Below are 26549 nucleotides of genomic sequence, written 5' to 3' on the forward strand. Positions count from 1 at the left end.
AAACCTCATACAGTTTTCTGACCAATACAACATTAGCCTCACACTTGCTACATGTTTTATGAGCATTGTGAACACAGCATTATACCCTTTAAACCAGATTTATGTATTGCTTTGGACATATTGCTTTAGCACTCTGTTTTAAAGAAAGATTTGGATTTCTGATTTTAACTGCTTCTCTGCATCCTGTTCCTGTTTAAAAAATAATAATAAATAAAAAATCTGTGCATTTGCTCATTTATGTATGTGTGTATAGGCTTTTAATCCTCCATGACCCAAAACCCACTTGTGTATTGTCATTTCAGACTTTTAAAACTGGCTTAATGTATTTTATTTTTTTAACTTTACAGAACATGTCCCATTTAACAAGGATATATGTTTGAATATGTTAAGTACCATGTAATTACTCTCTAAAAAAAAATAAATATGAACCTTTTAAACATTTTGGATGTTCCTTGCTGATCTTATGAATGTAAAGATGTTTAGTTTAAAAGAAATCTTCCTATAGATATCAGATCATTACTTTTATACAGCATTGTGGACATTTCGTTTTGGACATTTGCTGTAGGTGTTCTGCACTCACTTCAGAGTTCTTCTAAACGATCACCTTTATCCTCTGACAGAATGTTTCTAAATGAATTAAAGTTAGTCAATTCCAGTCCCCATTTACAGCGCATGATTGCTCACTGAATAAGAACGCATGCTATATCCTTTCCTGTCATTAGATCTCAAGCCAGTTGGATCTAAAGACAACAAAAAACCCACATCATAAAATATGTCGACTCTGTAGAAGTCAAGCATTCAGGGCTGTACAGTTCTTGAATTTAAAATGAATGGGTTAGATGACTCCTAACTAAATCTGATTACACCAGTTTTTTTCTATGTGAACTGCACCTTAATCCTATTGAATTTACACATTTCTATTTGACTTGCTAGTTTTTGATCGGTTGTTCTTGCTGACACTTTGACCAGATCCTGCATCTACATTTTAAGGTCCCCTGTAGAACACTTGCTTCTTTTTTTAAATGCATTTCCACCTTGTGCCCAGTGTTAATAAATAAAGTATTTCATTGTTGTACACAGAAATGACGCGTTAATCACTGCATATCCTCCATCATAGTATTAAAACCACCTGACAAAAAAAAAACCACTCTGACTGCTGAGTTAGGGGGTTCAAATCAAGTCAAGTTTATTTCTATAGTGCTTTACACAACAGACATTGTCTCAAAGCAGCTTTACAGAATTTAACAGTTAAGGTGAATAGTGTGTATTTATCCCTGATGAGCAGCCGTGGTGACTGTGGCAAGGAAAAACTCCCTTAGATGTTATGAGGAAGAAACTTTGAGAGGAACCAGATTTAAAAGGGGAACCATCCTCATTTGGGTGACATCAACATTATAGTCTTAAAACAATACAGAACACTGGAGAGTGAGAACTAATATGAGCACTGGAATATAAGATTATAAGTAATGTCCTTTCTACAGTCTTTTATCGTCATTTGTGGTTATAAAACTAGGAGCTACTGAGCAACTCATAAAATAGCTCAACATTTGCGATCATCACAGATCCAACACCAGCTTCTCCATGCCAGAGCCTTTAAACACTCAAGGAGGTCCAGACATTCAAGGAGGTTCAGACATTTGGTGCGTGTGCTTGGCTGAGGTTCACAAGACCTATAAAGTTTGCATTATAGTATTTGGCACCAGATCTGTAAAATCTTTAGGTTCTCCCATAGATTAGACTTGTTTGTCCAGCATGTCCTACAGCTGCTCAATCGGAATGAGATTGGGGTATTTGGAAACCACGTCAACACCATGAACTCTTTATCAAGTTCCTCAATCCGTTCCTGCACAATTTATTCAGGGTGCACTGCTAAAAAAAAAGACTACTACAATTCGGCAGTACCACTGCCAACAAGGACGGCCTGTGACACTGCTTAAGTAAATAGCATGTGCTAAAATAACATCCACGTTAATGCCAGGACCCAAGGTTTCCCAGCAGAGCATTGCCCAGAGCATCACACAAGCTTTGGGTCCCCATGAGCCTTTCACCAGTTTACCAGTTTCCTTTTTTAAGAAAATTTAGCTGTATAACTGCATGCTGGGAACACACCACTAAAACTGCCGAACTCTGACCAGTTGTCTAGCTATCACAATTTTTCCTACAAGAATATTGTGACTGTTCAGTTGCTGCTCAATATATCCCATCCATTGACAGTATACATTTAGCCTAGGGCCTCCAAATGTCTAGAACCGGCCCTGCTGATTCGTGTGTATTATTGGCAACCTTCAGGCAAATTGGCAGGAAGTATAGAGCTAGAATGAGATGCTTAAGCAAAGATTAGAATTTTCTAGAATGTACTAGAACTGTAGTAGAGAAAGAATGATCAGTTTAAAACAAACAGTCAGAGTAGCATGAGCAGATACAGCGTTCAGTGTAAATACTAAGGCAGAAGCTTATAGGACAGGTAAGTGGGAGGTCTTTAAGACCAGGGAAGAGACGCGGTGTTACATTCCAGAGCATTTATTGAAGGAGAGCGCGTGTTACTGTAGCCACACACGCACTTTTCCTTCAGAAGAGTGTGTGTGTTTACTGATTGCCTGCGTTTGGCTTCTTCTGAATGTTCAGCAGCCTGATCGTCTCCTGCCTCGTTCAACATCGGATTGAACCCGTGTTCCTTTTGGAATGAGTTTTTGGAGACGCAAAAAGAATGACAACAAAAAGTGAGTTTGGTGCTGCGTTCACTTGCTTTTGTGTTTCGTGCATTGATTAAAAAAAAAAAGATCCCATAGCTGTCATAGAATTGACTCACACAGAAAAACGAGAATTTGCAATCTAGGACTTTCCAGATCGTGAACTAACTCGAAATAACTGACTTGTGTTATAATAATAAAAATATCTATATGAGGTTTTGAGGGCTTGCACTGATTCAATTGTGATTAGTTTTCCCTATAACCAGAGTGCGCGCTCTAGATTTTGCGTGTATGGTATTACAGGATATTTGAGATGCTGTTTGGGGTCACCACCATCGCACCATTACAGGTCCTTACACTGTATTACGTGTAATCTGATTCAAACAGGGATATGATCCATATGACGAATTATACGCATGCACCAGACAGCTGATCTCTCATAGAGCTTTTCAATGAGGAAGTACATCCACATATGGAGATTAAGAAAGTTCCATGATACTTTACTTTCTGACACTCTTCCTTATAGTCAGTGGTGTCTGTATAAAAATGGTCACTTGTGTAGTTTTTATTTCCTACACCTAAAGGCTTTAAAATATCCAACCTACAAGATGCACAGCAGCAGAAATGCTCAGTCTGCTGAAAGAAATGTCTTCGACAGCTGTGGTGCTGTGTTTGGAAAAACCTGACTTCATTGTTGATTAGGCAAAATTGAAAACTTATTAGTGTTGCAATTTTAGGTTATTTTGTGTTGTGGTGTGTTCATGTAGCACTACCACTTTCAGAATGAGAAAGTTACTTGGTTTGTTGTGTCCATATTAAAATACAGAAAATGTCTTTAGTAAAACAAGACTAGGCTCTTTGGTTTACTCAGTCATGACATATAAAATGTGAGCAGAGAGAAATAGGAGGTCCAATGGGTCCAAAGCAAATTTAATTATATATTCTCATCTTTTCTGGAGTCTCAAACATCCCAACAGACATCAAATATAAATTATTTGATTTATTTTACTCTTGTAAAAAACTTATTTTTAAGTAAGTAAGATGCAGATACAGATGTGAACATGGTTATCATGATAACAGTGATAACAATGTTCACATCTGCACATGCATCTTATTGTTTATTGCTATTACTATTCTCTGTATACAAAGAGTTAAAAAAATTGATGTACACACACACACACACACACACACACACACACACACACACAAAAAAACATAAATTGGAAAAAAAACACTACATGAAAACCTTCAAGTATTTTAAACTATAGTTAAATTCAATTCAATTTCAGTTCAGTTAACAGTGGAAATTGTCACAAAGCAGTTTCACAGTAATAAACAGAAGTGGAAATCAATACATTTATTCATGTAAGTTTGCAAGGAGACTATATGAAGAAGACACATTGGAGACTATATGACGAAGACAAGTTGGAGACCATATGAAGAAGACAAGTTGGAGACTATATGAAGAAGACACGTTGGAGACTATATGAAGAAGACACCTTGAGATAAACCAGAGTCAACAGCAAACTGAGGTGATAATATATATGATCTAACACGCAGGATGTGCCAGAAGCCTGTCATCTCATGGAATAGAGATACTCAGATAGGGCTTCAAATTTATTTACCATACTTACTATATGTGTTACTCAAATATAGAATTGTGGTTTTCTAGCATATAATATGGGGAGTCTCTAACTAGATTTGCTCGTATAATTAAAATAACAGCAGACCGAGTTTTTTAGACATAGCTTAATCATATGATCATTATTAATGAACTAATACTTGTTTTTTTTCTTTACTTGAGAAATAAATTATTAATAGGTTTTTACTGACATGTAAGATGAAAACGCTTATGTGCTTTTAAGGAATGCAGTTGAAACGGATGAGGGACCTTGCTGCCTCACTTCTGCTCCAGAGTAAGTCTGTACCCATTAAATATATTATTTCAATATTAGAAGGTTTTTTTTGCGCTTTATGCTGATGTGTTTTACTACTTTCTAGGTCGCCAGTCATAGAGACTAATGGACTGGGTCCTGTCATTACAGACTTTAAGTAAGAGACTATTGTCTACTTTACTAAAATACAAAAAAAACCCAGCTTGTTCATCTCTTGTTCTGCATACTGAATGTGGGTTATGCTCTTATTCTGAGATTTCTCAAGAGGGGAATTCAGGTGAATTGGAGATATAGTGTTACTTACAACAATACTGTCCATTCAAGTGTTCTCTTAGCACTTTGGTCTGGTATTGGCTTTGCTAGGTCATCTAAACACTCTACTTGTTCTACAGTAGTTTGGAACTGCCAGACAATACAGATGACTTCAAAGACACTGAAACATCCACATCGTAAGTACCATTTTGGTTTTTATAGTTGGTTTATTACCAGATTGGTGCTTATCTACCTTAAAAATCTGGTTTGACTTTTTTTAAAATCACAATCAAAACTTGTAATTTATACAATTTGTAATTTAAATCTATCAATAATTAGTGTTAATAAGGGAATTGTCATTGTGCTTTGTCACATATTTACTAGTGTACAGTGACAGTGTCTCTTGTAGGCAGCATTTTGTTTACACACCAACAAAAGACTTTGTTTGTTTTTCAGTAATTGAGCTATTTTCAGGCTGGCTTTCACATTTGTATGTGACTCTATCCTAGCTTTTAGATTTCCCTCCTCCCATCTGTACATGCATCCAACCTCTTTTTCTCAGTTAATTTAATTTTGCATAGAAGATGTTCTTCTAATGTCCTATCACCAGTCATGACATGTCTGTTAATACTTGACTTGACTTGAAGAATGACCTGATTGTAAACAGGAAAATAGTTTTAAGACTCCAGAGAGAAGATCACTTTGGTAAGCCCTCCTCAATTAAATCTCTTTAATTTTATACTGCATTTTATATATTTTATAAATATATGTGAAGCCCTCTCCAGCAGTGGGTTGCAAAAATTGTGACCACCTTCAACCCAACTAACAATGTCCTATGTTAACATAATACTGATAGTGACTTTTCCTGTTTGGCATTTTAATATTTCATATTCTTATTTAGATTTTAGGCAGTACAGCTCTTAAAGTTTTGCCTTATAGGGATCAGATTATATTATTGGTATATAGTATAGTATCAGTATATAACCCAGCCGTAAGGGGTTGCACAAGCCAGTGCACTCTTAGTGCTGGTCCCAAGCCCGGATAAATGGGGAGGGTTCCATTAGGAATGGCATCCAGCGTAAAACTTGTGCCAAATCAAACATACGGATCACAAAACTGAATTTCATACTGGATTGGTCGAAGCCCGGGTTACCAACGACCGCCACAGGTATTGTTAGCCAACAGTCTACCGGTGGAAATTGGGCTACTGTTGACCAAAGGAGGAGAAGTAGAGGAGGAAGACGTCTACAGAGAGTGCAGGGAAAAGAGAAGGGTAGGTATGGTCTTAAGGAGAGGAATGTGGGCAGTTGGTGGTAGATTTTGCAAAAAGGATGGAAATGGCAGTGGTGAACACTTATTTTAAGAAGGAGGAGCATATAGTGACGTATAAGAGTGGAGAAAGGTGCACAGGTGGACTTTCTTCTATACAGGAAATGCAACCTGAAGGAGATGGAGACTGTAAGGTGTTGACAGTGTAGCTAGACAGTTTTGGATGGTGATCTTTGGAAAGAGGATGAAGAGTGGAAAGTTGGTTGTACCAGATGACATACAGGTAGAAGCATAGAGATGTTTAGGAGAGATGGCAGATGGAATGGAGGAGTGTGCTGGTACCAATTTTTTAAGAAAAAGGTAAATGTGCAGACCTGCAGTAACTACAGGGGAATAAAGTTGATCAGTCACACCATGAAATTATTAAAAAGAGTAGTGGAAGCCAGGCTGAGAGAAGAGGTGACCATTTGTGAGCAGCAGTATGATTTCATGCCAAGGAAGAACATTACAGCAATATTTGCTTTGAGGGTGTTGATGGAGAAGTATAGAGACGGTCAAAAGGAGTTGTATTGTGTGTTTCTGGATTCAGAGAAAGCGTGCCGAGAGAGGAGTTGTGGTATTGTATGAGGAAATCAGGTGTGGCAGAGAAGTATGTGAGGGTGGTGCAGGACATGTATGAGGACAGTGTGACAGCAGTGAAGTGTGCAGTAGGAATGACAGACTGGTTCAAGGTGGAGGTTAGACTGCACCAAGGATCGGCTCTAAGCCCTTTCCAGTTTGCAGTGGTGATAGACAGGTTGATAGACAAGGTCAGACAGGAGTCTCCATTGACTATGAAGAGCCTGGAGAGGTGGAGGTATGTACTTCAGAGAAGTTAAATGAAAGTCAGTAGGAGTAAGACAGAGTACATTTGTGTGAATGAGAGGGAGGGCAGTGGAGTGGTGCGGTTGCAGGGAGAAGAGGTGGTGAAGGTGGATGAGTTCAGGTACCTTGGGTCAACAGTTCAAAGTAATGAAGAGCGTGTTTGAGAAGTGAAGAAAAGAGTGTGGGCAGGGTGGAGTAGGTGAAGAAGAGTGGCAGGAGTGATTTGTGATGAGACTGTGTTAACCTGCTATGCTGTATGGTCTAGTGACAGTGGAATTGACTAAAAGACAGGAGGTGGAGCTGGAGGTAGCAGAGCTAAAGATGTTGAGGTTTTCGTTGGGAGTGACAAGGATGAACAGAATTAGAAATTAGTTTATTAGAGCGACAGCACATGTAGGACGTTTTGGAGACAAAGTGAGAGAGGTGCGATTTTGTTTTGGACATGTACAGAGGAGGGACATGAGGTATATCGGTAGGAGAATGCTGAGGATGGAGCCACCAGGAAGGAAGAAAAGAGAAAGGCCAAGGAGGAGGTTTGTAGATGGTGGCGAAGGAAGACATGCAGGTAGTCGGTTTAAAAGAGGCAGATGTAGAGGACGGGGGGTATGGAGACGGTGGATCCTCTGTGGTGAAGCGGAGCAGCCGAAAGAAGAAGAAGAAGAAGAAGAAGAAGAAGAAGAAGTATAGTATCAGTATACACAGTCTCCTCTGAAGACATTTGAATTTGAGATCTGAGATTTGAGTACTGGAAATGCATACTCAGTTGGATTAGGTCTAGTGATTGACTTTGCTAGTTACACTTTTTCCCCTGTAAAGTAATTTATTGTCAGTGTGTTTTGGGTCATTTTCCTTATTGCATGATGAAGATCTTGCAGATATGATTGGATGTATGTTAATTTGCATTTTTTGAGAAAGTCAAAGTTTTCATTGATTTATCAGATGACCTGTAATATAGGATTGTTATATAAGATCGGTATATATAACATTGTACAATATAATTTGTATTTAGTATATAATATACATAATCTGTATACGTTATATATTATAGTATACACACATAGTATTTAGAGTATTATATATAATATAATAATAATATTATATATAATATTGTAGTATATAGTATACTATGTATACATTACAGCACACAGAACTGGTATATAGTATAGTAGAATCAGCAAATATGTGTTATATTACCAGTGTTGTCAATGTCATTATCTTTATCTTATATTCATGTCTATAAATATAACCAGGGCTCAACAACTAAGTCAAATTCCTTGTTAATGACATCACCCATTTATTGTTAATCTATTTATATTCACATGGGCTGATTTGACAGATACTGTACACTTATATAGTGTGACATGCTGGAATGTTTTGTTGTCTCCCTCAAAAATGAAACCCCATTGGAAATAGAGAAATTAGGCCTAATGTTGGTGTTCAGTGAAGAGATGGATGAAGAGTCTTTGTTTAAAAAAGACTAAGTTGTTTGGACAGCCTAGGGATGTTCATTCCATCATATGGGTGACAGGAGACAGAAGATTTTTGATGTTTGTCTTTTGTGTGGATCAGGTTGAGCATGCTAGAGTCTTGAAGAGAGTGCAGATAAATATCTTCAGGTAGGTGAGGGCTGGTCTGTTTCTGGCATCGTAGGCATATATCAGTGTTTTAAATCTGATGCAGGCAGGAACAGAAAGTATGTGAAGTAAAGTTGAGAAGATGAGAAACAATATTTTACTGACTAACTGAAAATATACATAAATGTATTTACTGCATGTAAACTCAGATAATTGCTGAAGTTATGATCATAGTTGTTATTTATTAAGATGTAACAGACAGTATCAATAGTATATCTAGTATATTTATATATAGTGTATATATATATATAATTATTTCTCTATGGTCCTAAATAATCACTGACACATTTGTTTCACTTGTTAAATAGAAAAGCATGTTATTGATGAGTGCTTGTTGTGCTTTATCACTCAGTGTGAGTGTTGGACACAGACAATGCCTCGGGGAAAAAACATCTCAGCCAGTTAGTCCACTTCATTCACCATGGCTCAGTTGACTGATTGTGTATGTGTCTGTCTGTGTGTGAATTGACCTGTAAATTTTCTCTGCTGTGTGTGACGTTAGTGGAAGGTGGATCAACAACCAAACACACCCCTTAAAATAAACAGGCCTTCTGACACACCAAGCCTGCCACTAATGCTGAATCTCTTTTGGTACATCTCTCCGCTTTTGTCAGTACCGATTCAGTTGATTAAGCATGATGAGACAGATTTCCCAACTGGCTGCTCAGCTAAGAAATATAGCTAAGGTACAACATTTTGAGTGTGTTCATTGTGTGGCTAATTATATATTTTTTTGCATAAAAAACAAAGCCATCTTGGTCTATGTGAGTAAATGTACATGATACTAGTTCACGATTGGTGGCGTACTATATTAACATACTATTAAGAACAATGCTTCTGAGTGGCACAAAAAGAAAAATGTTTGTTCTATGATTGGAAGATAGCCAGCTTCAGCATCTTGGATGGATGGGCCTCACTCATTCTCACTTACTCTCCCAGGTGGTAGCTGTTTGACAAGAGAGAAAGACAGCTATTGGTTGTTAATTGGCAAAAAACTGGAAAAAATTGGAAAAAAAAAATAAACAAAAAAGAATAATAATTTGTGTTTTGTAGTTCTGAAATAGTCTACATTAAAAACTACTGCCCCCTCTTGGTATGGAGTGTTGGTGGTGAAAGTGTGTGCATGTCAGCTTTCATCTGTAATCTTTACTGTACTTTTATGTGTAATGATGTGAGCTGACCATTTGTCTGTGTTAGTGATAGATTGTGTATTTTGACCAGAGTTTTTTTTTACACAAGTGTCACTTGAAGTTCGATGTAGTTGAGAAAGCAGTAATGTGTTAGAGGAACGCCTAATCATTTCTAGTAAATCTTTCACATACAGATGCGTTTCATTCTGAAATAGCTCTTCAGTTGTGCCCTTTTGGTGCAATGGCTTTGTTTGTCCTTTTTTCCCAGGCGTTAAAGCTTTGCATGCTATCTTTATTTCAAAAATACATGGAGGATGACTGAGGCTGGCTGTGTGCCATGTCGTGCTGTTCTTATGCGGTTTCTGCTGTATCCACATCACTGCAGTAAAACAGCACAGAGTCTCCCTTTCTTCCTCGCTCTTTCTCCCTCTCTCTCTCTCTCTCTTTCTCTCTCTCTCTCTCTCTCTCTCTCTCTCTCTCTCTCTTGCTTTCGCAGTCTCATCCATTCACTTTCAGTCTCCATATTTCTCAGTTGCTTTTTACTACGTCATTGAGTAGGCTGCAGATCAGGCATTTTAGTCCTGAGTCTCATGATGAACCACCCTGTGATAAGAGTGGCCCATATGAAGCCGAACCCAGTGGTCAGATTGTCACTTGACTGTGTAAAATCTATTTAATTAGCCAGGTTTATTATTTGGCCAGTGCCCTGAGGAAAAAGACTCCTCCTTTCCTCTGCTGCATTGACGAATTAGAAACCAGACTGCAATATGTGGCATGAGTGCAGTGCTGTGAGGAAGAACAGCAGATCTGCACTGTGTGTTTTTATGTGTGTTAGAAAGAGGAGGAGATGTTGGGTAGAGATAAAGAGAGAGAGAGAGAGAGATAGAGAGGACTGAGTAAATGTTGTGTTGCTCTATATGTGATAGTCATCCTGATCTAATTGAGGTCTGGATTCTCCCTATGCTTGTTCCTATTATAGAGAGTGAGAGAGAGTGTGTGTCTGTGAAAAAGTGAGTGAGAAAGAGAGAGAGAGAGAGAGAGAGAGAGAGAGAGAGAAAGAGAGAGAGGGAACGAGAGTTGAATCAAGTATGTATATGTGGTCGAGGTGAGGGAAGCTGCTGTTGGGAGTTCCTGAAGGGGCCTGATCTCAAACACACTGAATTATTCTTCTGCATTTGCTTTCTCATACTCTTCAGTGTCCTTTTTTTGTCTTACCTTTTTACAACCATTATTGTGCCAGATGAAAATGTCAAAGGGAGGAGATGCACTGACAAATGGGTAAGATTTGTAACACTGTTGATGGGATACTGTGTATGTGTGTTTGTACTGCACGAGTGTGAGATTGTGCATGAAAGTTCATGCTATGTTCGAAAGTGAGAGGCTGAAAAATGCTTTTGGGACCTTTTCTGTTAGATGCTCCGTCTAGCTTGTATTATTGCTGTGTCACTATATTGTACGTATACATAGGCTAATGTCTGACCTAGAATCTAGTCTACAATGGTCATACATTTTGTAACTACCTTGAAAATAATTTGCACTATGTGTATGTGCAAGTGAGAATCCATACTTCATGTCATTATATGCCACGCTGTTAGCTTGTGCGTGTTAGTTGTCCCAGTAATCAGTGCTCCGAAGGCTCCTTTGAGAAATCATCATGCAAAAACTGCTGACTTTAAAGATTTATGCAACATACACAGCATCTAACAGGCAGGATATATTTTAGATGAGTGTGTGTCCTGTTGATTTTCTCTTCTTTCTTTCACATGATCAGTACAGTATGATGCTGATTTGGACAAATGATATTGCCATTATAAAAATTCTTAGCACTGAAAGAGACCTCACTGTTTTAGTTGTTTTTTTGGGCCTAAGCTAGATATTTGAAGTAATTCATAATGAGCAACATTCAACCTTTTGTATCTAGTTATCTATACTATGTTGTAGTATGTTCTCCCAGCTACACTAATGCATTGAGGGATAGGGAAAGTTGCTCGGAGCTAGAAAGATTCAGAAGAAATCATAGCTTGTGAGTCACTCACTACTAATTACGCACAATAAGACTTAATAGCAATACAGAACTTCTTCTGTGGGGCTGAGGACCACCTGAGCCAATAAATATGTTGCAATTGTATAAGCAGAAAAAAACACAAAGACCGACTATGTCTGTTAGCTCTAGTGGATGGACATTGTCTCTATTGAGTTCCCCTCTTGCTTCTCAATTCCTGTGTGCAGAGAAGATCCATAAATGGTTATTACTGCAGGGATATCTCATAGGGAATATGCTATGTGATTGTAAAGAAAAGTATGTTTACTTCAGCTTATGAATGACCTGATGATACTCACACACACACACACACACACACACACACACACACACACACACACATATATATATATATATATATATATATATATATATATATATATATATATATATATATATATATATATATAATGGTACTAGCATGCTAGCATAAATTCTAGCACAAACTCAGGATTTAAAAATGTTGTTAAGCCAAAACTATGTTTCAATGGGTGTTTTAGTTGTTTTGTAAGCACAATGTTTTACCAGGAGGGTTTAAACAATTAAGATAAGGCTAGCAACATAGTCTTGCGTTTGCTTTTGCTAGATGATATGCTTTTATTATTCACCTGTACATTATGGTTAGCATTTGCAGCAAGCTAACGTGTGCCTTCATACTCAGTTCTCAAACATCTGTTGACCCCCTTATAAAAAAAAAAAAAACTAATTTACAATCTCAGCCAACTATGTAAAAGTAAATTGTACAAAATGGCTAAAAATGATTATAAAACATCAAGTGTATTTTTACTTTACCACATTATTTTTGTGTTCCCTCAAATGTATATTTTATTGGGTTACCCTCTTCTCAGTCAGAAATTTTAATGAGTGTCACTGGGTTCATGTGCATATAGAATTCAGACAAACAAGTGTTGGGTTTATGTAGGTTTATAGGGCAGGTACCAGAACTGGTTATGGTGTTTTTGGATAGATAATTTTGCTCACAAAACTATCCAAACATTTACGTTTACTTCTAAATGCCTGTATAAAAGACACCTTGATAAAGAATGCCTTACGAGTGATATTCTGTGGAACCACTCTGTGGCAAAGTCAGATTGGCTCTTTGTGTTAAAATAGGAGGTTCTTAAATTACGTTTATTGTCGACTCAAACAATAAATATAGGTTTGGCAGTTTCTCACATCAACCCATCAAAAAACTAATAACACAATACTCATAACCTAGACACTCTGCCTTTTAAAGGCCATGATTGATGCAGACTGAACAGCATCTGATCTAACAAAAAAATTGGGTAGTCATTAAGCTTTTTGATGTTTTTTGTACATCTTTGACTTTTGAACATCTTGGACCTCCATTATGCTGCAATATAATTTTTTTCTTAATACAGTCTATAGTACTGTCCTCCTTTTACACAAACTATCATACACTTGTGTCACAGAGTCACCTCTACATGGGAACATCTCAGCTCTAGTGTATATGAAGGCTATTTTGGTCTCTCTGCCATCATACTTATAAAAAAAAAAAAAAAAGCAACAAAGACGTTCAAATTAGAACACACACTCACATTGACACACATATATAAACAAAATTTCAAAGAAAATGAATTATACAGTATCTCACAAAAGTGAATACATTTCAGCAACCATTTTAAGGGACAATACTCCAGAAATGAAACTTGGATATATTTTAGAGTAGTCAGCTTGTACAACAGTACAGATTTACTGTCCTCTGAAAATAACTCAACATACAGCCATTATTGTCAAAATAGCTGGCAACAAAAGTGAGTACACCCTCAGTTAACATGTGTCAATATTTTGTGTGAGCACCATTGTTATCTAGCACTCTCTTGATCCTCCTGGGCTTGGAATTCACCAGAGCTGCATAGGTTGTTGCTGGGTTTCTCTTCCAATGCTCCAATGACATCAAGGAGCTGCTGGATGTTAAACACATGACGCCTTCTACACCTTCCACTTGAGGATGCCCCACAGGTGCTCAATAGGGTTCAGGTCTGGAGACATATTAGGCCACTCCATCATCTTCAGTTTCAGCAAGGCAGTTGCACATCATTGTGTGTTTGGGGTCGTTGGAAAACTGCAGTTTCTGAAAGGAGGGCATCATGTTTAGAATGTCACAGTACATGTTGGAATCCATGTTTACCTCAATGAACAACAGTTCCTAGATACCAGCAGCACTCATGCAGCCCCAAATAACAATTCTAATTCTCAAATCCTCATTGAGTCTTTTCCATGTTGAAAATCCAGTGGTCAGTATAAGAGAACTCAAAGCACCAACTTTTTATTGCTCTAATGCAAGATGCACAAATTAGTTGCAAAATATTTAGACAATAAAGGCTGTATGTAATTTTTAGAGGACAGTAAACCTATTCTGCTATACAAGCTAAACTATACAAACTAAAATATATCCAAGTTTAATTTCTATAGTATTGTTTTTTAAGAAGTTATAATAAAATGGTTGTTAAAATGTTACTTTTGTGAGATACTGTATATCTAATACTTAGTCATTTGCTTCCACACTATAGTAATTTGCTTCAAAAACTCTGAAGGTAAACATAAGATATTGTACTGATAATGGAAGTGGGGAGGTGTAGGGTGTAAATAGGGTTGAGTATATAGTACATGTGGCTTGCATAACTGTTCCCCCATAAACATACTCCTCCAAAAGTGAATTTTGGTAGTATTGTTCTTTATTATTTTTAGTATTACCCTTTGCCCTTGATTATGTCTCTTGATAATGCCCTGCTTACTTGCTCATTGACATTGGTGGATGGCCTCCACTTGACAAAAGCATTGTTGTGTCATGCTTTTTCCTTTTTATAAATGGATGTAGTGGTGTGCTGTAGGATGGTCAGAGTTTGTAGTATGTATTTTCTCTAACCAAACCCTGATTGGCGCTTTTTTCAAAGTGTCCTGAAATTTGATGGTTGTTCATGATGTTTGTTTTGGTATGTTCTCCAACAATCTTTGGGTTCTCCTAAGAACATATACATTTATCTTAAATTGTTTGATATAGTACCTGAACACAGGTCAACTCCATATACCCAATTATGGGACTTCTAAAGGCAGGTGATTATAGTAGTAATTTAGTTGTTTCATGTGAAATATCATACTAATTACATGTATTTATACTTCAAAATGTAGAAAATGTAGATAAGGTGAAAAAATTATATGTCATTGTATATTGCACATTGAAATAAGGGACCTGCTGGGTTGCATTGCACAACAATGGATTAAACTGTATTAGTTTTAAGATGTTTGTGGTTTCCCAAGTATGAATCTAATACTTGTGTAAAGTTTATCAATGCATTACAGCTCAGTGTGTGCCCAATACTATGGGACGTTGTCTCTCATCTATGATGTTTATTGTAATTGTGTATTATTTTTTCCCCCAGTTTTTTGCATAGTCCCTTTTTCTGTCTAATCTGATTTTTTTGTGTCTCTCAGTTCAGACAGATCTGATCTGTCAGTGGCTCTGGAGGACTGTATGGCAGCGCTGGATTTATTCCTGCATAATGACTTTGACAGGGCACTGTCTAGACTCAGGAGCAGGTGAGTGTGCAAGACTTTGTAGTATACAGGTGTTAAACTGACATAATCGTGACCATTATGGAATAATAGCTGTATGTGAAATACAGTTGTGCTCTCTTCAGTAATGTACCTCAAATGTGTGGAGGCCTCTTTAAATGAGGCAATGGGAGACAGAATTGGCCACCGTTTCATGCTTCACACTTCAACGATGCACAGAAATATGTACCTGTATAAGGAATTTATATGAGAAGAATGTTTTCATTATTATTTATTAAAGACGTGTGAAATGCTTAACTCTTTACCATAGAGGAAAACAAGTAAGACTAAATGTTTGGGTATGCCCCATTGTACAGCAAATATTCCATATTTCCATAAAGAGAAAAAAATAGTAACAAGTTAAATTTTTTTTAACAAAAATCTATTTATTAGCAGGCTGCCGCTTAAATTATATACTTCTTCAGGATGTAGGTATACAATCCTTCTACATTAGGCTGTCAGGGAAATTGTTCTTATAATAGTCTTTTTTCTTTAACTGCACAGCCTGGGGCTCCTTCTTACCATGTGAAGACTGCCAGGAAAACCACTGCCCCACCACTCTTACTTCGCCAATAAAACATTCACAGCCACGTTTACAACCTTTAGATGCGGTACAAAATAAGAAATTCATTAGAAAATGATACCCTGTAGAACAAACCTTGTAATTAGCTGCAGGGGCCCTTTTGTACATTTATACACATACCAATTTATTGTCAGTTTCCACCCGCTAAGTAGTTCATTTCTATCACACAACAGCTTCCAACCAGAAGCTAACACATGTGGCTTCTATCAATACATCCTCTAGCAATCCTTTAGTCACTGGGGTGGTAGTAAAATCCGTGGTAGGGTGAGGAGCCCTGAGGTGCAGTTAACTGTTGAGGTCAGAGTTCAATAGCAGGCCACGCAAGATCATGTCAAATCATGTAAACCATATCTTCATGAAGTTTGCTTTGCACACAGTGACATAATCATGCTGGAACTGGTTTAGATTTTCTAGTTCAAATAAAGGGAATTTTTTTTTTTACTTTGCATCGAAAGATATTCTATGATGTTGTGTGCTTCCAACTTTGTTTAATAGTTTGGAGAGGAACCACATATGGCTCTAAAAGACATGTGTTCCAATACATTTGTTCATATAGTGTACCTTTTAAAGCAGAGTGTTTTTTATTGGAAAGTGTTCCCTGACTCCACACAAATTCTCACTAGGACCATGGGGTTACACTTGTGGTCACATGACAGTTTCTTGTTTAATGCAATTGGTGTATTTATGCATAAATTATGCAATTATATAAAGATATTTATCATAAAAATGTATTGAATTACAAATAAAGGTTTTGCTAAATGAAAATTCTCTTTAACCTTAGCGGTAGTTCAGATATTAAGTAAAAATGCTTTGATTCTCTCAGCTAGTCATAAATAGTATTCTAATTCCCCTCAGATTTACTTAAGAACCACAGCACTCTTGCAGTCTAACATCTGATTATTAAGATGTTAATGATGTTACTCTGAAAATAAGGCAAAACACTGATTGAACGTGTTTGACTATGTTCCACATTTAATGACTATACACTAAGTAAAAAAAGTATGATGGCATTGTTTTTGTAAAGAAGATGTAATCATTGGAAAATTGTTGAAGTATAAAAGGAAACCTCAGGATGTGCTGTTATTGGATAACAGTCAATCATACCAACCAGCCCTTCATTATTTTTCCTAAAACAGCATGCTCTAAAGTGTTTTATTCTGTACATATTATGAAATGTAAGTGGTAATTAGTGCATACCTTTGTAGATTTTCTTTGCAGATGTTCGCTGTGAGATCCTTTAAACTGGATGTCAGTTTTTCCGGGTGACACTGTTGGGGAAAGGGCAGTGTACCTCCCCTGTAAATGAAAAAAAACAAAACACAAACAATTCTGTCAATTGGGTTTTTAAATAAAGGAATTACTTTGGGTTAACCGCTTTGTTCCACTGCAGAATTTATTTTTGGTTTTTGGTTTTCCCCAACATTAAAATTAAATCCAGATGTTCTAGTGTCGGGAACTTGTGGAGACAAGCTGAGTGCTAATGGCAATGTTGCATTTACATTTGGCAGATGCCCTTATCTAGAGCAACTTACAATTATTTTGTTTATCCAACTGAAAAGTGGAGGGTTAAGGGCCTTGCTCAAGGGCCCAGGAGCTGGGATTTGAACTCATGATCTTTCAATCAGAAGGCTAATGCATAACCACTGACCTATTACTACAGCATTCATTCTGGGCTAGAGAGAGGATTTTAAAAGCGCCTTTTTTATCTCCAGTTTTTATCAGTAAATGCGAACCTGCATGCATTGCAACAGAAAAGAGTTCAACATGTCTTGACAAAATCCATATAAAAATAGATCACAGGTTGTGACAAGTATTAAAAGAGGATGTTGACCATTAAACTCAGTAGTGGTGATAAACCTAAAATCTTTCCCTGGCTGAAATATTACGTATGCATTCTGACTAAAGATGAAAGAATTTTAATGTCCTAAAGCAGTAGTCATTACTCTTGAGATTGCATTGCATCTGCTTTTGGTTGTGTTAAAGAAAACAGATTTTGCTAAACACAAACTAAGACTGACATGATGTGCTGTGTGCTTACTTGGCTAGCAGTTCTAACTTGCAAAAACTGGGAAGGTACAGCTCATATGGTTACATATTGAATTTGTTCTAATCAGTCCCCGATGAGCTCCTCCTTATTCCAGTCATCAATTAATGACTGTTAAAGGTATGAACATTCTACAATTTACATAGTGTAGTGTAAAAAAAACCTAAAACCTAAAAAAACAGCATGCTGATTAAAAAGGTCAAAGATCTGTAACCAGACAGGTTCAATCTGACTCTTTACAACCATGATGAGCAGGAAAGCATCTCAGAACTCATAACACATGACCTCTTGAGGCAGATGGACATCAACTGCAGAAGACCTCATCGTGTTACTTTCCTGTCAAGAACAGGAATTTGAGGAAAAATGGGGAAAAATAAAATAAGGACAGTTTTGGTGAACCTGTAACCTCAGATTCCTGTTCTTTTTTTTTTTCACATCAGATTTTGATAATTATCAACTTCCCCAAACTTTCTCAAAAGTTTTACTTGTGTCAGTTAAATTTTTTTTTTAACTAGCAGAGTCTGTAAGATCTGCTGTGCGATAAACTGACTATTTTATTATCTGCGTGTGTTTGTGTGTGTGTGTGTGTGTGTGTGTATGTGTGTGTGTGTGTGTGTGTGTGTGTGTGTGAGAGGGTCACGCCATTACTCAGCGCTCTTGTAGTCTGGGTTTTGTTTTGTAGGTCATATGATTTGAATTGAGCAAGATTAAGTATGATGACACGTTGGTCAGGAGTTTAGGCCAGTGCTTTTTCAAATTTATGACGGTTAACACAGCAACAAGGACACCGATTCACACACATATTCTCAATTCAGTGTTTGTGCATTGAGCAGCATTCACAGTACCATTGTGGAATTTTAGCTTTTGTTTTCAGATTTTGTTAGCAATTTGTCTGACTTTAGTTATGGAACTGGCAGCTTCTGTAATGCAGGTAATAATTTACATGGATTAAATAGCTTGATGGTATGACAATACAAATTATATTGAAATATTTTTGTAAAATATAACAGTTGCAGACTATCATGAGTATATGTCTGGCAAAACATAAAACATATATTTTATATATGTAACTCATGCATCATAATGCAGGATAGTGTCACATTTTTAGTTGTAATAACTGCACTGCTGAGAGGTTGAAGACATCCTCTACAGGCTACATTAAGCTGTAACAGTGTGTTAGGATTTTAGTGAATAGGAGTGTAACGTGAACCATGCAAACTTTCAGCATTCCTTTGTGTGTTCGCCCCACCAGCATTATTCCATCTTTGTTTCATTACAAGAAACCGGGCTAAACTGGCTTAGCCAGTAATTCTGCTGCTGAGCAATTTGGACCTGCAGTGTCACATTCTCTCCAACTCACACCTGCCTGTTTCCTAGAGAATTGAAACAAACACTTATGTAAAACTTACTAATGATGGTAAAGTAGCTCTGCCTATGAATATCCACAGTTTCAATCTAGACGTGTGGTTTAAGGGGACATTTGACTATAATTTTTTATATTTTGAACAAAAGGACTTATACCTCGTAAGTCTCTCTGTGTTCAGTCCTTGTGTTTAACTATTCTTTGCTTAGTCTCAAATGTATTTTCATGGTCTGAGTCATCTCTGATTGTTTTCATGCTATAAATAGATCTTTTTTGTGTTTGTGTGTGTGTGTGTGTGTGTGTGTGTGTGTGTGTGTGTGTGTGTGTGTGTGTGTGTGTGTGTGTCCTTTAACAGGAATAAAGAGAGCATGTATCATGCACTGACATATGCCACAATTCTGGAAATGCAGGCAATGATGACCTTTGACCCAGAGGACATCTTGTCAGCAGGAAACACCATGAAAGATGCTCAGGCTATTTGTCAGCGGTAACTGCCCTCTCTCTCTCTCTCTCTCTCTCTCTCTCACTCTTGCTCTCTCTCATTCTAAATATTTGTGTAATGTTAGGGGTATTAATACATAAATATTTATGCGAACATAAATCCTAAACCACGTCAGAACAGAAATTAGGAACAGGAGTAATTAGTATAATCCTAGAATGCAGCTTAGACTATCAACATGGTTTCGTCAAATCAAGTGGGCTGTTGGAATTTCTAAACCCCCTGACAAATTAGCTGCTCAAGTGTTTGTGAAAATGTGCGGTGTGTATGTTTTGAAGAGACACATCTACCCAGTGAGTGATGTTGATAGCAGCCAGTCACACAGACACCCAAACAAAAACACTAGTCTTGCTGCATTATTTATCTCATTCATCTTGGAACAGCAAAATCTAGTTCTGTTTTAAATATGTATATATTAGGGCTGTCAAAATACTAAATCGCGATTAATGGCATGATTGTCATGAGTTACGATGAATCACTATTCACACATTTTTTTCTGTACTAAATGTACCTTACAATAACATTTTTCATATTTTTAATACTCTAATCAGCAAGGGCATGGACAAATATGGATGCTTTATGCAAATGTAATATGTAAAATGTTTATTATAAGTGAAACCAGACTTAACCCAGAGCATGAAGACAAAATATTCTTGTAAATGTTTAAAGTAATTATGGTGTTTTAAATTATGTAAATCATCAGGACACCAAACTGAACTTTTTCTGTTTCCACACGGACGGTTTAACTCGCATCAGTAAAACAAATGTTCAGTGGTTAAAAAGTACTTTTCAGCAGAGTAAAGTAAGGACGTTGTGAATAAATGTGTGTCACATTGAAGGTTTTAATTTAACATGTTTTATATTTATTTAATAATATATTTACAAAAATTATAAACTATATTTAGTCAAAATGAAATGCATGCTGCACTAATCGCATGTGCATTAATAAAATTTGTAAATTTGTGTTAACGTGTTATTAAAGTTGTTAATTTTGACAGCACTATATATATATATATATATATATATATATATATATATATATATATATATATATATATATATATATATATACAGTATATAAAGAAGATATTGCTACAAATCTATAAATTGCAGGTTCCTTTCAGATTGATGTGGGTTGGATGATGTTTCTAGAGCGGTCTTATACCAGTTTCATTTTCTGCATATCAAAGATATTCCTTTATCAAATATTCATCCTTCACTCAGAGAAGCTTTCTCACAAAGACTTAGTGGGATTCACGCAATTACAATTTTACTGGGACATTTAACAGCATGGTCTCAGCTTCAGTTTAGGCTTAGGGATCATTTTACATATCTAATGCTTAATTTACCTGAGAGATTGAAATCAAATGTAAGTTACAGTACTATGCTTCAGGCAGCCTGGAAGACTTTTTCCTTCCCAGAATGATGACATGAGCACTTCCTTCTAGCTGTAAAACTGACACACTGAATTGCAATAATCCATACATTAGTAAGCCTAAAGCTTTTCTTTGAAGGAAATGCTCTTCATTATTTATGCATATGTGTATGCGTGAGCAACGTTTTGGTGCTGGGTGGGAAAATCTTGTACTTACAGTAAACATTTTACCTTAAAATATTCAGATTACCTAAAATAACAAAACACTGTGAAAATATTAATGCTAAGTATTCAATACACAACATAGTAAGTCTTTGATCTAATCTAAGTGTCTTATTTAGTAGACAAATGTCAGGAAACAGATTTTCTTAAAAAAAAAAAACACCCTAGTCTGTATTTTAATGTGTAATATAAGATTCAATAACTGTTTTAAGTTGTTTATTCATCTTATGTAACGGTTTAATTAAAAAATAAATATATTTAAGAATCAATTGAGGGTGAAATAAGTTCTTTGGGAGCTTTTTAGGTTACTTACATTCAGGTCTAGTTAAAGCAGTGTGGATGATACAGTGTAGTGGTACAGCTTTGATGACATATATCTGGATCTACATTTTCAGAAAAATGAAATATAGACTAATTAATTTTCTGTAAATTAAGCTAAATTTGCTTTAGTTAAATTGTTACAGCCTTAATAATTTAATTTTGAAATGGTAAAGTTATCTCTGTTGTTACAGATTCCGTAAGAAGTCCTCCTTTAACAGCAAAGCAATTACAGAAGGTTAGTGTTCAGTCACTTTCATAGTCTACACATGCATCTTGTACATCCATTTCAAAGAAATACTAGTTACAATGCTGTTATGCTCTTTAGATTATAACAGTCAAGCAGATCCTTTCTATTGTTACAGGGTGGTGTTTTTTTTAAAATAGCGTTTCATAATAGATTGTGTCTGCTGTAAATCTGCATGTTAATTTTGCAGAGGAGCTGCATGCCGAAGTGTGTTATGCTGAGTGCCTTCTCCAGAGGGCAGCACTAACCTTCTTACAGGTTAGTTTCAGTTCCCTAAATAGTGCTTTCGTCAGTTATGCAAGTTAATATGTTTATTTGATTAATTTTTTTTTTGTTGCCACAGTGACTCAGAAATTCATTTCTGAGTGATTCAGCAGTTCATTAATCCTTTAGTCTAGAGGTATCCAATCTTGTTCACAAAAGGGCAAATGTGGTTGCAGGTTTACATTCCAGCCAAGCAGGAGCCAAACCTGATCGCAACTGTTTAATCAGCTGATCTTGGCATTTAATAGACTCAGGTGTGGCTTCTGCTTGGTTGGAATGAAAACCTGCACCTGCATCGGCCCTTTCCAGATAAGATTGGACACCTTGCACTTGTCTGTACAATAAACCAAAATCACATAATATAATTACAATATTAACATATTTTGCACCCTATTTTTCAGGGGGATGTTTTCCTAAATTTGATGAATTTACCTTTTGCAGTTTTAAGTTAAATCTAACATCAGGATTAGCAGGCACCATGAACTATTTTTAATCTGTTTATGCAGGATGAAAATATGATCAGCTTTATCAAAGGAGGAATTAAAGTGAGGAACAGCTATCAAACATACAAGTATGCAGTGTTACTCTTGCCTCTCAGTTAATGCATACTATACACTGATTTAAATGATGGTTATTGTTACACTTGAACAGCAAGGATCTATTGTCTGTGATTTTGTGTATCCTGTGTGCTTTCAGAGAGCTGCATACAGTTCTGAAATCCCCTGATTATGTTCACGGTCAAAGTCATGGCCACTTTGAAGGAGGAGTGAAACTTGGAGTGGGTGCATTTAATCTGGTGAGTGGAGTATTTTGGAAACAAAAGAATAACAAAAGAAGTAGATTTGTATTTGACTTTTAACTGTTTGTTTTTTTTACTGGCAGATGCTTTCCCTGTTGCCCACAAGAACTTTGAGGATGTTGGAGTTTGTGGGTTTCTCTGGTAATAAGGTGAACTCACCATTCTGTGGGACTCCGTATCTGGTTTAGAAATGTGTGTATTGGATGTGTATACAATGGTCACTGTGTTTACTGCGGATTTGTGTGTGTGTGTGTGTGTGTGTGTGTGTGTGTGTGTGTGTGTGTTATAGGAATTTGGACTGCAGCAGCTCCAAGAGGGCTCTGCTGAGCACACGTTTAGGTCTTTCCTGTGTAACATGCTGCTGCTTTGCTATCACACCTTCATGAGCTTCATACTGGGTGAGACAAACTCCTAAATAGCCTACTCAGTGTTAGAAGCACAAAAGACAGATTTGCTAAACAAAATGCTAGCACTCTGATGCATTGTGGGCTGTACATATTCCTCTCTCTCTATTGGGACAAAAGTTTGTTCCCCCTTAGGGATCTGTAAGGTACTTTTTGAACATCCAATTTCACATTTACACACCATTTGTTGTAATAATAACCTCCACTCGTCTGGGAGGTTGTTCCACTAGATTTTAAAGTGTGGTTGTTGAGATTTGTGAGTATTAAGCCACAAGGACTTTAGTAAATGTAGCTACTGATGTAGGGTGAGGAAACCCAGGGTGCAGTCAGCATTTCAGTTTATCCCAAAGGTGTTCAGTAGGGTTAAACTACTGTACTGTAGCAGGCTACTCCAGCCCATGGAAAAACTATCTCTTCATAAAGCTCACTTTGTGCACAGAGACATTGTCATGCTGAAACAGATTTGAGTCTCTTAGTTCAAGTGAAAAGAAAATTTAAGTCTATTGCATCCACAGACATCCTATACAATTCTGTGCCTCCAAGTTTGTGGTAACAGTTTAGGGAAGTAACACATTTGGCTAAAAAGTAAAATCAGTTGTCCCAGTACTTTTGTCAGATACAGTAGTGTAAGTGCAACGAACAGAAAATGTTTTTTTTTTTGTGTGTGTGTGGGTATAATTCAGGGACTGGAGAAGGTGACGTCAAAGATGCAGAGAAACTGCTACAGCCGTACTTTAAACAGTATCCTAAGGTATGATCAATTCACCATACTATATTTTAAAATCACCATATCACTGTATTGCATATTATATTACTATATTGCAAAAATATTAAAACATGAAATTCATATACGCAACCATGACCATATTAACTGCTATGTTAAGAAAAAATAAACACTTGAAAACATATATTGCAACTGAATCTTCTTTTGTAGACTTTATAGAAACATTTTATCAAATAAGTTACTGAACATTCTCCGCTGGGCAAAAATCTAAAATGACACACTGTGTGTAATTTTTAAAGCTGGTTTGCCACCTACATGGAGCTGAGGTAATCACATTCATTCTTAAATTTCATCAGCCTGTACATTTTGCCTTTCTCTGTTCATAGGGATCTATATTCTTGTTCTTCGCTGGTCGAATAGAAGAAATCAAAGGCAATATAGATGCTGTGAGTTCCTTTTATTTAAAATAGGTTTGTTTGCAATTCATCCCATGCATGTAATTCATGTGGGCATACATGGTGTGACTATGTGTCCGTATGTATATCTGTGTGATTCAGGCTATTAAATACTTTGAGGAGTGTTGTGAGGCCCAGCAGGACTGGAAGCAGTTTCATCACATGTGCTACTGGGAGCTGATGTGGTGTTTTACCTATAAGCAACAATGGAAGATGGCCTACTTCTATGCAGATTTGCTCAGCAAAGAGAGTGCATGGTCGAAGGTGAAACCTCAGCACTAAAATGAGGGAGCAGTTTGTAGAATTGTATTTTTGCAACTTATTGTATGGTAGAGATTCTACTGTACAATTATATTTAATACAATTACCATGTAGAGTTCAGATTGCAGCAGTAATTTTACTGCAATTCTTTACACACCCCCACAAAACTTTCTTTTTTTTTTTACAGGCCATGTATGCATATATGAAAGCTGCCTACCTCAGCATGCTGAGTACAGAGGAACGACAGCCATTTGGGACAACTGAAGTGGCTTTATTTAGGTATAAGAAAACTACTGTGTGTGTGTGTGTGTGTGTGTGTGTGTGTGTGTGTGTGGGGTAATTGCTTCATGTGTGGTCAATATGAAATACAAAAGAGGGAGGAAGCAAAAACTTAACAGCTGTCTACTGTCATGTTGTTGCCAAAAACATCATGTTCTGATGGCTTGGCAAGTCTGCATTGGTTTGATACAGAGAACACAACTGTCCTTGTGTTTCTGCAGGCAAGTCCCTGGGTTAAAACAGAAAATAGCTGGAAAGTCTCTACCCACGGAGAAGTTTGCCATCCGCAAGGCTCGCCGCTATAATGTAGACAACCCCGTTTCTCTCCCAGCACCTCCACTGGTTAGTAACTAAGTCACTTCTTATTTAAAAATGTTTTCCAGTAGCAGACTGGGTATCATTTGTGGATTTACAACTCCAGCATCCCTGGGTCAGTCCTGAGATTATTGTTTGTGTACAGCTTTGCTTTGTTCTCCATGTGTTCCCTGTGTTGGTTTTCCCCATTATTTCAGATTTCCTCCTGCTTCCCTGAAATATGCATGTAAATGGACTAGCTACTTTGTGCATGTGTGTGTGCATGTGCATGTATGTGTGTGTTTGAGAGAGTTTGAAGCCCTGCCATCCAATATAGTAAGTATACTGGCCATGTACCTAGTGTTGTGATAAGCTCTAAATATACTGCAGCAGCAACAACACTAGCAAAAACAACAACAATAATAATGATAATAATATTAAAACATTTAGTCATTCATTGAACCCACTAATGGGCCCCCAAAGATTCCCTCAGCTGGTGTTTTAAGTAGCACAGAATTATTACAGGGAACACATTTGGGTTAAGATCAGCTGAGTTTTCCCTCAAAAGGAACAAGTAAAGCTAATTCCTGCTATTAAAAAGGTCCTTTAGAGCAGCGGTCCCCAACCTTTTTTGCACCACGGACCAGACAATAATAATAATAATGTCAGACAATATTTTCACGGACCAGCCTTTAAGGTGTGGCGGATAAATACAACAAAATAAAATGATACGACTGGCAAAAAACTGGTATTTTCGAAATATAATAATAAACGTGAATCCACTGTGTTGTTTTTTGTTCATTTTGCTAGCTTGGGGGTTTGAATTTAGCGGTAATGTATTATGTGTTAGCGGCCGGAGCAGCCCCTTTAAGAAGGTAGCGGATGGAGGTAAGACATGTGACCGAGGCATCATGACATGCATCAAGAGTGAGTCATAGACAGATGTGGTGGAGAGAATCCGGTAATTGTCCAAAATAAAACATCGTTCAGAATCAAATGAAAATGAAAATAAAGTAAGTTATGCATTATTTCTGTGCGGCCCGGTACCAATTGACCCACAGATCAGT

At 36.9% G+C, this 26549-nt stretch overlaps 1 protein-coding gene across 3 annotated transcripts in view; it reads left to right on the forward strand.

Moving 5' to 3' along the window:
* Positions 1–2506: 2506 nt before the first annotated feature.
* ttc39a (tetratricopeptide repeat domain 39A) overlaps positions 2507–26549 on the forward strand; it is a 30043-nt gene continuing 6000 nt past the window's right edge. Inside the window, exons 1-17 of one of the 3 annotated variants that reach the window (XM_046870630.1) lie at positions 2507–2720; positions 4556–4606; positions 4692–4742; positions 4978–5034; positions 15232–15336; positions 19697–19828; positions 21950–21993; positions 22193–22260; positions 22773–22837; positions 22963–23062; positions 23149–23214; positions 23355–23463; positions 24153–24220; positions 24580–24639; positions 24751–24912; positions 25097–25188; positions 25410–25530. In XM_046870630.1, the coding sequence (XP_046726586.1) occupies positions 2683–2720; positions 4556–4606; positions 4692–4742; positions 4978–5034; positions 15232–15336; positions 19697–19828; positions 21950–21993; positions 22193–22260; positions 22773–22837; positions 22963–23062; positions 23149–23214; positions 23355–23463; positions 24153–24220; positions 24580–24639; positions 24751–24912; positions 25097–25188; positions 25410–25530 (1389 nt within the window). In that variant the 5' untranslated portion in view covers positions 2507–2682. Of the gene's footprint in view, positions 2721–4555; positions 4607–4691; positions 4743–4977; positions 5035–10591; positions 11013–15231; positions 15337–19696; positions 19829–21949; positions 21994–22192; positions 22261–22772; positions 22838–22962; positions 23063–23148; positions 23215–23354; positions 23464–24152; positions 24221–24579; positions 24640–24750; positions 24913–25096; positions 25189–25409; positions 25531–26549 lie in introns of those variants that run through there. The other 2 variants (XM_046870631.1, XM_046870632.1) reach the window with 2 other exon arrangements.

This window comes from Silurus meridionalis, chromosome 17, assembly GCF_014805685.1.
Source record: "Silurus meridionalis isolate SWU-2019-XX chromosome 17, ASM1480568v1, whole genome shotgun sequence".
Lineage (NCBI taxonomy): Eukaryota > Metazoa > Chordata > Actinopteri > Siluriformes > Siluridae > Silurus > Silurus meridionalis.